Genomic DNA, 11255 nt, shown 5'->3' with positions numbered 1-11255 from the left:
CATGTTGGGTAGGAACGAGAAAAGCACCCAATTTTTTCTTTGGAGTATAAAATAGTGTATATATATCTCCCTACATTATCATATTACCCGAAGTATTTGTTATATTTAGAGATGCCTCTCATGGCAAGCAAGAACAACACTAGCACGTCTACGTTTAACCCGCCATCTTTAGAACAATACCAACACAAAATAGGTCTAGCCATAGAAACAAATTGATCCATATGCAATCGCCACACACAAGACAGGTATCTCTTACCTGAGAGCAATGGTTCTACTACTGAGATGTTTAGAGTAATGGGTTGAATAATTGATATGTACAGTGTGCCGTGTATGTTGAGGTGGTTATGTATACTAGAATATTCTCTCAGCAGATTATTTTGGTCCTGTCTGTATGTAGCCTGTGATTGTTTCGTGTGAGCCGTAGTTTATGGTGCTATGATTTTGAAATTGGTACTCTCCATGACTGATTGACAAAGTCCAGCATGTGCTGTATGAATGTTATTTGTTGATGCTAATGCTTTGTCCACATCTGCAAAAATAAACTTACCGAAGTTGTTAAAGCGTTAAGTACATTTCATGGTAATATCAGTTATGTGTAGGGCAATACTCAAGTGTAATAATTGACACAATATATTTGCCTGGTCTACGTGGAAGATATATATATATATACTTCAGTGTGACACGCATCAACTTTGTTCATAGAGGCGACCCACGATGACCTTACTCTGATGATGTCTTCTCTGGACGTCGACGATGCTTCTATATATGTCGATACTGTTGAATGAGTATATATCAAGAATTTCTGGAAGTAGCAACCATTTCTCCCTTCGCAGCAAAGTAATTCGGACGTTTGACCCTCCACATGCGAGGTAAAGTTGGTGTTATGCCTTAGATGCTCACAAAGTCAAATAGGACGTGGACGAAGCTTCAATACTTAATTTTTTGGCAAATAAAATTTGGTCCTGATATCTATTACCAGCTTTATATTTCCCCTCATTAGTTTACTGGTTTCCTCAAAGAAAGTGTCCTTATGAGCTCTTCAGTGCACAAAATATCTGTAGATTTTGACAAATATGTGAACATTTTATTGTCTTTCGATTACACTGGGATAGGGCACACTAGGATAGAATCAGGACCCTATAAGAGTCAACATCCACTCAACCAGCATAAACATAAGCTACATTCCAGACATCTTGAAATGCTCCACACCAAACAGGAACACTTAATACTACATATAACACTCAGTCACACTATCTCCTGCACCCCTCTTCCTACCTGTACACATGAAAAGTCGTGTACCATCGTGAGAATATTAGAGCCCAACATAATATTCACTACTACACACGAGAAGTCAAACGAGTTTATACGGTATATCATACACACACTTCACACGAACAAATCCACAAATGAAAACACACACCTTTATCTTTTTACTAAAATTCACATCAATTCTAACTTTCTGGCCGCATTATTTTTTTTTCTTTTTTTTTTTTACATCTTCCTTCCTATAAAATTGTCTCCAACCCTTTTCCGTACTTCTGTCGGTTACTATCGACGCGAGCCTCACTCCTCTTTTCCTTACCTCCTGAGCTACGAAATGTACATGAATAAAGATTTCACGACACCGTTCATTAGCATTAGCCTCTTAGATACACAACTATCCCTGCATTTTCCTACAGACTTTCTTCCCTCTACCATAAATATAGATCTCTCGAAAGTGGGTGGTCTGACCTAGATAATTTATATCCATTTCGCCGAACAGGGGCAACAAACAGAAGTAGAGACCAGACTGAAAGCAGAATAATCTTCAAGATATCACTTTCAAGGTCATGACAACATACGAGTCACCAGAACCTCAAAATACTGTCCCGAATCAGCACTATTCGGGCGTATATACAACTGTGAGTACATTCTTCGGAAAAATTCATGTTGGGACGAAACCTCAAGGAATGAAATAGTTCATAATATTTCTGTCTCTGCTTTCTTTGTTCTCTTCTTCCAGAAAGAAATATTCTTCAGTAAAGTATTGATAACCGACAGTCATGCATCTACTAAACTCACAGACAGATCAAATATATCAATCAGGTCAAAGCTTTTAAGAGAACTATCCTTACTGGCAATATATTTGATGGGGACGAGGAAACCACCCAAATCTATCTTAAATGCGGATAAGGATATAGAAATAAAAATGTCTACGTTACAAGTTGTTACATATTATTACATGTCAGTATTTACATCAATAGATGTTTCTTCGTTAGGTCTCTTCGGTTGCGGTCATGTAATCTTCTTGGTGGTGTCCTTACTTGCTGGGGGCTCCGTAGAGAGACTGAGGAGGGGATGGAGCAGGAGCGGCGTAGAATCTTTCCTCGCTCGAGTCGGGCTCGGGGTAGCGGGCCTCACCCTCGTAGCTGACCTCGGCGACGAAACCGGAGTCTCCATCGACGTAGTAGGTCACCTTCTGCAGGCGCCCGTCAGGGAGCTGCACGTAGTAGGATCCCTGGGTGTTCTCGTCATCTCGAGCCTCCTGGTGGCCGAAGTCGTTGGCGGATTCTTCATCCTTGACGGAGTGGGTGAACTCGTACTTGGGGGTCTCGAAGATGTCCAGGGACTCGTGGGAGTCCTCCTGGCTCGGGGGTGAGTACGAGTAGGTGGGGAGTTCGTCGGGCCTTGCCACGGCGAAGGCCACGAGGGCGAAGAAGACAGCAACCTATGGTAGGCAAATTACAAATGTTAACGTAACATTTCGCACACTTGAATCGGAGGCTTCAGTCGACAGCACCTGAAAACTATTTCTTACACAAAATACGGGAACACTACCTTGAGAGACATGTCGGGAGCGTGTGGTACCCAGCGAGATGTTACCACGCTCTATATATACAAGGAGGCCTGTGACGTCACGAGGGGGATAGGAGGAGGTTGGGGGTGTAGTCTCTTATTTTGCCGCTATGTGTTTGTTTCCTTCTACTTTCACTTTCAGGTTCAAGGAAAACGAACAAACGAAAAGGAAACGAAAAAAATATGGAGGGACAATTTAACCAGAACTCTGGTAACTGAGCTTCTGAAAGAGTATGATTGTTAAAAAAAAATGAGAATAAAAAAGGAGAATGGTAACATATTTACAATATGAAAAATGGACGTGGGCTTATTGACACTATGCTGAAAAGGAAAGGTGATTTCGATTTTGAAACATAGGTCTATTATCTGGAGTAGAAAGAGGGCTAGGAAGAGAAGCAGTGGCCCTGATGGTGAGTAAAGAGGTGCGTCATTGTGTAATCGAATGGACGTGTTACCAAGAGTTATGTCGGTACAGCATATATGACAGTAAGTTCTCATTTATAAACGTCCACGCACAACTAATCTTTAAGAATTTTACAAAATAAAAATGTAATTGACTATGCTAAAAATATGATATAATTAATACCTTACATTGATATTGTCCTGCATGAGAGACTAAGTTTGCATTGGGGGCGGGAGGTAAGTAGCCAGGTCAGCGATTTGGATGAAATGTATAGCAATCTAACTGGTTTAATTATTAATGCACAAAATACATTTATCCCCCTCATGTCAATACGGAAGAATAGTAATATTCCCAAATGGATGACGGACAGGCAGAAACATGAGATAGGAAAAGAAAGAGGACTTTACATAAAAATGAAAAACGGGGAAACACACGATATAACGAAATGGCAAAGCTGGTTAAAAAGAATACACGTACAGCGAAACGTAACTATAAAATTAAGGTTGCCAGTCAAGCAAGATCCAACCCTAAGGGTTTCTTTCATCTCTATAGAAAAAATAAAATAAAAATAATAGTACCAATTAAAAACGATGAAAATGTCATGATAGAATCGGAGGAAAAAATGAGCGAGGAGTTTAAGCAATATTTTCTCTCGGTGTTTACTAATGAGAGATTAGATGAGGTACCTGACTGCGATCCGATTTTCAGTGGGGATGGAGAAAGTAGACTATCTAATATCAGCATTAGTAAAGTAGAAGACGACGCAGAGATTCTGCAGGATGATCTTAACAAATTGTTCATACGGTCGGTGAAATGGCAAATAACCTTCAATATCTCTAAGTGTAGCGTGTTAAACGTAGGGCTACACAACCCCAAAAATAGATACAGCTTAGATAACACATTTTTAGAGGAAACTGAGAGCGAGAGAGACTTGAGAGTTCTAGTGATTCCGGACCTTAAATCCAGGAAACAGTGCATTAACGCCAGGAAAAAAGCTAACAGAGCATTAGGTTTCATTGCTAGGACGGTAACGAATAGAAGTGCAGGGATAATTATCAAACTCTATCTAGCGATAGTTAGACCCATCCTTGACTATGCGGTACAGTTTTGGTCTCTGTCCTATAGAATGGACATAAATTCACTAAAATCAGTACAGAGAAGAATGACCAAAATGATACATGGACTCAGAAATTTGCCTTACGAGGAGAGGCTTAGTCACCTTAACTTACACTCTCTGGAAAGACGCAGAGTGAGGGGTGATCTAATAGAGGTGTTCAAGTGGATCAAAGACTTTAACAATGGTGATGCAAACAAGGTCATCATATTAAAACAACAGGGTAGAACTCGCAGTAATGGATTTAAATTGGACAAAATTAGTTTTAAGAAGGAAATAGGCAAGAATTTGTTAACTAATAGGGTGGTCAACGAATGGAATAGACTTAGTAATCATGTAGTGAGCGCTGAAACTATTAGGTGTTTTAAGAAACGGTTAGACAACTTTATGGATGGGGATGACAGGTGATGATGGATATGGAGCTGCCTATTGTAGGCATTATGGTCTCTTGCAGTCTCCTTTATTCTTTTGTTCTTATGTTATGTTCTTACAAAAATTCTAGATTCAGATATGTTGTTAGTGGGGTTCCTCAGGGTAAACTTCTAGGCCCATTATGTTCACAGTCGGACGGAGACGTGGCCAGAAATCTACAGTTCCAAATTTGGTGATGATACTAAGTTGTTCGAAATAGCAAATGGATTAAATCAACTGGCTGTTCAAGGAACTTTAGAGAAACAAGACCAACGGTTTTAGAAGTTGACTATGAAAAATATCATGGTGTAATTATCAGTAACGACCTCAAAACATCTAATCGAATTTCTGCATCAGAGAAAACACATACGATACTGGAATTGATACCGCTATATTTTGGTTGACTGGAAATAGCCCTTTTACGCACAACTATCCTTTCAGTTTTATAAAGACTTTTCTTCTCCCACAAAAATCAACCTCGCCAACGCTTGTGGTCTGACCTCTATGATCCATATACATGTCCTTTTAGCAGGAAGAATAAAGGAAAATAGCCGTAGACACCAGACTAAATAAAGAATAATTTGCAAGACATCACTTTAACATCGTGACGATCTATGAGTCAGCTGAAAGACAGTCCCAAATCAGCGATAGTAGGATACACGTAAAAACAACAATTGTATATGTATTCTATTGAAAAAGTATGTTGTAACGAACCTTCAAATAAAAATAGCTCATAATATACCCGTCTCCCCTTCCTTAGCTATCATAGTACAATATATAGATAATTGTAAGCTAATAATGACCTGAAACCATAAACCTATTCCAGTTGTCTAGACGTAGAGATCCATGGAAACCAGGCATATCAGATACATCAAAGTAAGATAATTATTATCCTCGTTGTCAACATGTTGGGTAGGAACGAGAAAAGCACCCAATTTTTTCTTTGGAGTATAAAATAGTGTATATATATCTCCCTACATTATCATATTACCCGAAGTATTTGTCCTATTTAGAGATGCCTTTCACGGCAAGCAAGAACAGCACTAGCGCGTCTACGTTTAACCCGCCATCTTTAGAACAATACCAACACAAAATAGGTCTAGCCACAGAAACAAATTGATCCATATGCAATCGCCACAGACAAGACACCGAATAATTCATCTACCCTTACCCAGACAACACAATATATCTAGGAGTGACTTACGGGTCAAATTGGTTGTCGGTATCTGTTACCTGAGAGCAATGGGTCTACTACTTGAGATGTTTAGAGTAATGGGTTGAATAATTGATATGTACAGTGTGCCGTGTATGTTAAAGTGGTTATGTATACTAGAATATTCTCTCTGCAGATTATATTGGTCCTGTCTGTATGAAGCCTGTGATTGTTTCGTGTGAGCCGTAGTTTATGGTGCTATGATTTTGAAATTGGTACTCTCCATGACTGATTGACAAAGTCCAGCATGTACTGTATGAATGTTATTTGTTGATGCTAATGCTTTGTCCACATCTGCAAAAATAAACTTACTGAAGTTGTTAAAGTGTTAAGTACATTTCATTGTAATATCAGTTATGTGTAGGGCAATACTCAAGTGTAATAATTGACACAATATATTTGCCTGGTCTACGTGGAAGATATATATATATACTTCAGTGTGACACGCATCAACTTTGTTCATAGAGGCGTCCCACGATGACCTTACTCTGATGATATCTTCTCTGGACGTCGACGATGCTTCTATATATGTCGATACTGTTGAATGAGTATATATCAAGAATTTCTGGAAGTAGCAACCATTTCTCCCTTCGCAGCAAAGTAATTCGGACGTTTGACCCTCCACATGCGAGGTAAAGTTGGTGTTATGCCTTAGATGCTCCCAAAGTCAAATAGGGCGTGGACGAAGCTTCAATACTTAATTTTTCGGCAAATGAAATTTGGTCCTGATATCTATTGCCAGCTTTATATTTCCCCTCATTAGTTTACTGGTTTCCTCAAAGAAAGTGTCCTTATGAGCTCTTCAGTGCACAAAATATCTGTAGATTTTGACAAATATGTGAACATTTTATTGTCTTTCGATTACACTGGGATAGGGCACACTGGGGTAGACTCAGGACCCTATAAGAGTCAACATCCACTCAACAATCATAAACATAAGCTACATTCCAGACATCTTGAAATGCTCCACACCAAACAGGAACACTTAATACTACATATAATACTCAGTCACACTATCTCCTGCACCCCTCTTCCTACCTGTACACATGAAAAGTCGTGTACCATCGTGAGAATATTAGAGCCCAACATAATATTCACTACTACACACGAGAAGTCAAACGAGTTTATACGGTATATGATACACACACTTCACACGAACAAATCCACAAATGAAAACACACACCTTTATCTTTTTACTAAAATTCACATCAATTCTAACTTTCTGGCCGCATTTTCTCATTTAATTTTTTTTTTTTTTTTTTTTTCATCTTCCTTCCTATAAAATTATGTCTCCAACCCTTTTCCATACTTCTGTCGGTTACTATCGACGCGAGCCTCACTCCTCTTTTCCTTACCTCCTGAGCTACGAAATGTACATGAATAAAGATTTCACGACACCGTTCATTAGCATTAGCTTCTTAGATACACAACTATCCCTGCATTTTCCTACAGACTTTCCTCCCTCCACCACAAATATAGATCTCTCGAAAGTGGGTGGTCTGACCTAGATAATTTATATCCATTTCGCCGAACAGGGGCAACAAACAGAAGTAGAGACCAGACTGAAAGCAGAATAATCTTCAAGATATCACTTTCAAGGTCATGACAACATACGAGTCACCAGAACCTCAAAATACTGTCCCGAATCAATACTATTCGGGCGTATATACAACTGTGAGTACATTCTTCGGAAAAATTCATGTTGGGACGAAACCTCAAGGAATGAAATAGTTCATAATATTTCTGTCTCTGCTTTCTTTGTTCTCTTATTCCAGAAAACAAATATTCTTCACTAAAGTATTGATAACCGACAGTCATGCATCTACTAAACTCACAGACAGATCAAATATATCAATCAGGTCAAAGCTTTTAAGAGAACTATCCTTACTGGCAATATATTTGATGGGGACGAGGAAAGCACCGAAATCTATCTTAAATGCGGATAAGGGTATAGAAATAAAAATGTCTACGTTACAAGTTGTTACATATTATTACATGTCAGTATTTACAATAAATAGATGTTTCTTCGTTAGGTCTCTTCAGTTGCGGTCATGTAATCTCCTTGGTGGTGTCCTTACTTGCTGGGAGCTCCGTAGAGAGTCTGAGGAGGGGATGGAGCAGGAGCGGCGTAGAATCTTTCCTCGCTCGAGTCGGGCTCGGGGTAGCGGGCCTCACCCTCGTAGCTGACCTCGGCGACGAAACCGGAGTCTCCATCGACGTAGTAGGTCACCTTCTGCAGGCGCCCGTCGGGGAGCTGCACGTAGTAGGATCCCTGGGTGTTCTCGTCATCTCGAGCCTCCTGGTGGCCGAAGTCGTTGGCGGATTCTTCATCCTTGACGGAGTGGGTGAACTCGTACTTGGGAGTCTCGAAGATGTCCAGGGACTCGTGGGAGTCCTCCTGGCTTGGGGGAGAGTACGAGTAGGTAGGGAGTTCGTCGGGCCTTGCCACGGCGAAGGCCACGAGGGCGAAGAAGACAGCAACCTATGGGAGGCAAATTACAAATGTTAACGTAACATTTCGCACACTAGAATCGAAGGCTTCAGTCGACAGCACCTGAAAACTATTTCTTACACAAAATACGGGAACACTACCTTGAGAGACATGTCGGGAGCGTGTGGTACCCAGCGAGATGTTACCACGCTCTATATATACAAGGAGGCCTGTGACGTCACGAGCGGGATAGGAGGAGGTTGGGGGTGTGGTCTCTTATTTTGCCACTATTTGTTTGTTTCCTTCTACTTTCACTTTCAGGTCCAAGGAAAACAAAACGAAAAGGAAACGAAAAAGATATGGAAGGACAATTTAACCAGAACCCTGGTAACTGACATTATGAAAGAGTATAATTGATAAAAAAAAATGAGAATAAAAAAGGAGAATGGTAGCATTTTTACAATATGAAAAATGGACGTGGTTGTGCTTATTGACACTATGCTGAAAAGGAAAAGTGATTTCGATTTTGAAAGAGAGGTCGATTATCTGGAGTAGCAGTGGCCCTGATGGTGAGTAAAGAGGTGCGTCATTGTGTAATCGAATGGACGTGTTACCAAGAGTTATGTCGGTACAGCATATATGACAGTAAGTTCTCATTTATAAACGTCCATGCACAACTAATCTTTAAGAATTTAAAAAAATGAAAATGTAATTAACTATGCTAAAAATATGATATTATTAATACCTTACATTTAACATAACACTTTAGAAAAACTCTGGATATTGTCCTGCACGAGAGACTAAGTTTGAATTATATAGAATAAGAAGAATCCTGTTTAGCTGGATTAGAAACAAGTTGAGGATAATATGCATACCAAAGGTCAGGTCACTTGGGGGCGGGAGGTAAGTAGCCAGGTCAGCGATTTGGATGAAATGTATAGCAATCTGATTTAATTATTAATGCACAAAATACATTTATCCCCCTGATGTCAATACGGAAGAATAGTAATACTCCCAAATGGATGACGGACAGGCAGAAACATGAGATAGGAATGAAAAGAGGACTTTACGTAAAAATAAAAAACGGGGAAACATACCTTAGATTAAGATATAAGGAAATGGCAAAGCTGGTTAAAAAGAATACACGTACAGTGAAACGTAACTATGAAATTAAGGTTGCTAGTCAAGCAAGATCCAACTCTAAGGGTTTCTTTCATCTCTATAGAACAAAAAATAAAGAAATAATAGGACCAATTAAAAACGACGAAAATGCCATGATAGAATCGGAGGAAAAATGAGCGAGGAGTGTAACAAATATTTTCTCTCGGTGTTTACTAATGAGAGATTAGATGAGGTACCTGACTGCGATCCGATTTTCAGTGGGAATGAAGAAAGTAGACTATCTAATATCAGCATTAGTAAAGTAGAAGTGGTCAAGCAGATAAAAAGACTTAAAGCTATAAAATCCCCGGGTCCAAACAATTTTTTTGGAGAGTGCTTAAGGAGTGTGAATTTGAAATCTGCGACCAATTAACTGAAATATTTCATAAATCGGTAGACACTGGTTTTGTGCCTACTTCTTGGGGGCAGGCAAACGTTGTTCTTGTTTTTAAGAAGGGAGATAAATCGTCTATATTCAACTACAGGCCAATCAGTTTGACATCGGTTATAGGTAAAATGCTTGAATCAATAATAGTAAATAGACTCAGAGAACACATCGAGAGACAATCTAATTCGTGACACACAGCATGGTTTCTCCAAGTGTAAGTCATGTGTGACTAATCCTCTATCCTTTTACTCTAAGGTATATAAGGCGCCAGATAACAATGATAATTACGATGTGATTTACCTTGACTTTAACAAAGCGTTCGACAAGGTGCCACACCAGAGACTACTAAATAAAATCAAAGCCCATGGTATGGGAGGAACAGTGTTAGAATGGATTAGAGCTTGGATGGGTAACAGAAAACAGCGGGTCACCATAAATAGAATAAAATCCAGGTGGGGCAATGTTAATAGTATGGGTTCCCCAGGGCGCGGTTTTGGGTCCCTTGTTGTTCATTACGTACATAAACGACTTAGACGATGGGATAAATAGTGATGTTAGTAAGTTCGTGGATGACACTAAAATAGGACGCCTAATTAGGTCAGGAGATGACGCAGAGATTCTGCAGGATGATCTTAACAAATTGTTCACATGGTCGGTGAAATGGCAAATGACCTTCAATATCTCTAAGTGTAGCGTATTAAACGTAGGGCTACACAACCCCGAAAATAGATACAGCTTAGATAACACATTTTTAGAGAAAACTGAGTGCGAGAGAGACTTGGGAGTTCTAGTGAGTCCGGACCTTAAAACCAGGAAACAGTGCATTAGCGCCAGAAATAAAGCAAACAGAGCATTAGGTTTCATTGCTAGGACGGTAACGAATAGAAGTGCAGAGGTAATTATCAAACTCTATCTAGCGATAGTTAGACCCATCCTTGACTATGCGGTACAGTTTTGGTCTCCATCCTATAGAATGGATATAAATTCACAAGAATCAGTACAGAGAAGAATGACCAAAATGATACATGGACTCAGAAATTTGCCTTACGAGGAGAGGCTTAGGCACCTTAACTTACACTCTTTGGAAATACGCAGAATGCGGGGTGATCTAATAGAGGTGTTCAAGTGGATCAAAGGCTTTAACAAGGGAGGTGCAAACAAGGTCATCATATTAAAACAGGGTAGGACTCGCAGTAATGGATTTAAACTGGACAAAATTAAATTCAAGAAGAAAATAAGCAAGAATTGGTTTACTAATAGGGTGGTCAATGAATGGAATAGACTTAGTAACCATGTAGT

The 11255-nt window shown here is 39.5% G+C and overlaps 2 protein-coding genes across 2 annotated transcripts; both read right to left on the bottom strand.

Moving 5' to 3' along the window:
• Positions 1-425: 425 nt before the first annotated feature.
• Positions 426-2829, bottom strand: LOC143037115 (uncharacterized). Its single transcript, XM_076205230.1, has 4 exons — positions 2818-2829; positions 2304-2707; positions 725-774; positions 426-529 (listed from the first exon to the last, which is right to left on the bottom strand). Exons 1-4 carry the CDS (start codon positions 2827-2829, stop codon positions 426-428), a joined length of 570 nt encoding a protein of 189 aa, XP_076061345.1.
• A 3337-nt stretch (positions 2830-6166) lies between these two features.
• On the bottom strand, positions 6167-8580 carry LOC143037114 (uncharacterized). The gene is made up of 4 exons (XM_076205229.1): positions 8569-8580; positions 8055-8458; positions 6842-6876; positions 6167-6270 (listed from the first exon to the last, which is right to left on the bottom strand). Exons 1-4 carry the CDS (start codon positions 8578-8580, stop codon positions 6167-6169), a joined length of 555 nt encoding a protein of 184 aa, XP_076061344.1.
• Positions 8581-11255: the final 2675 nt, after the last annotated feature.

Source organism: Oratosquilla oratoria, chromosome 21 (assembly GCF_046742065.1).
Source record: "Oratosquilla oratoria isolate Oo_2021 chromosome 21, ASM4674206v1, whole genome shotgun sequence".
Classification (NCBI taxonomy): Eukaryota; Metazoa; Arthropoda; class Malacostraca; order Stomatopoda; family Squillidae; genus Oratosquilla; species Oratosquilla oratoria.
Note: the sequence above shows the minus strand (reverse complement) of the source record. Positions and strands in the feature narration are given on the sequence as shown.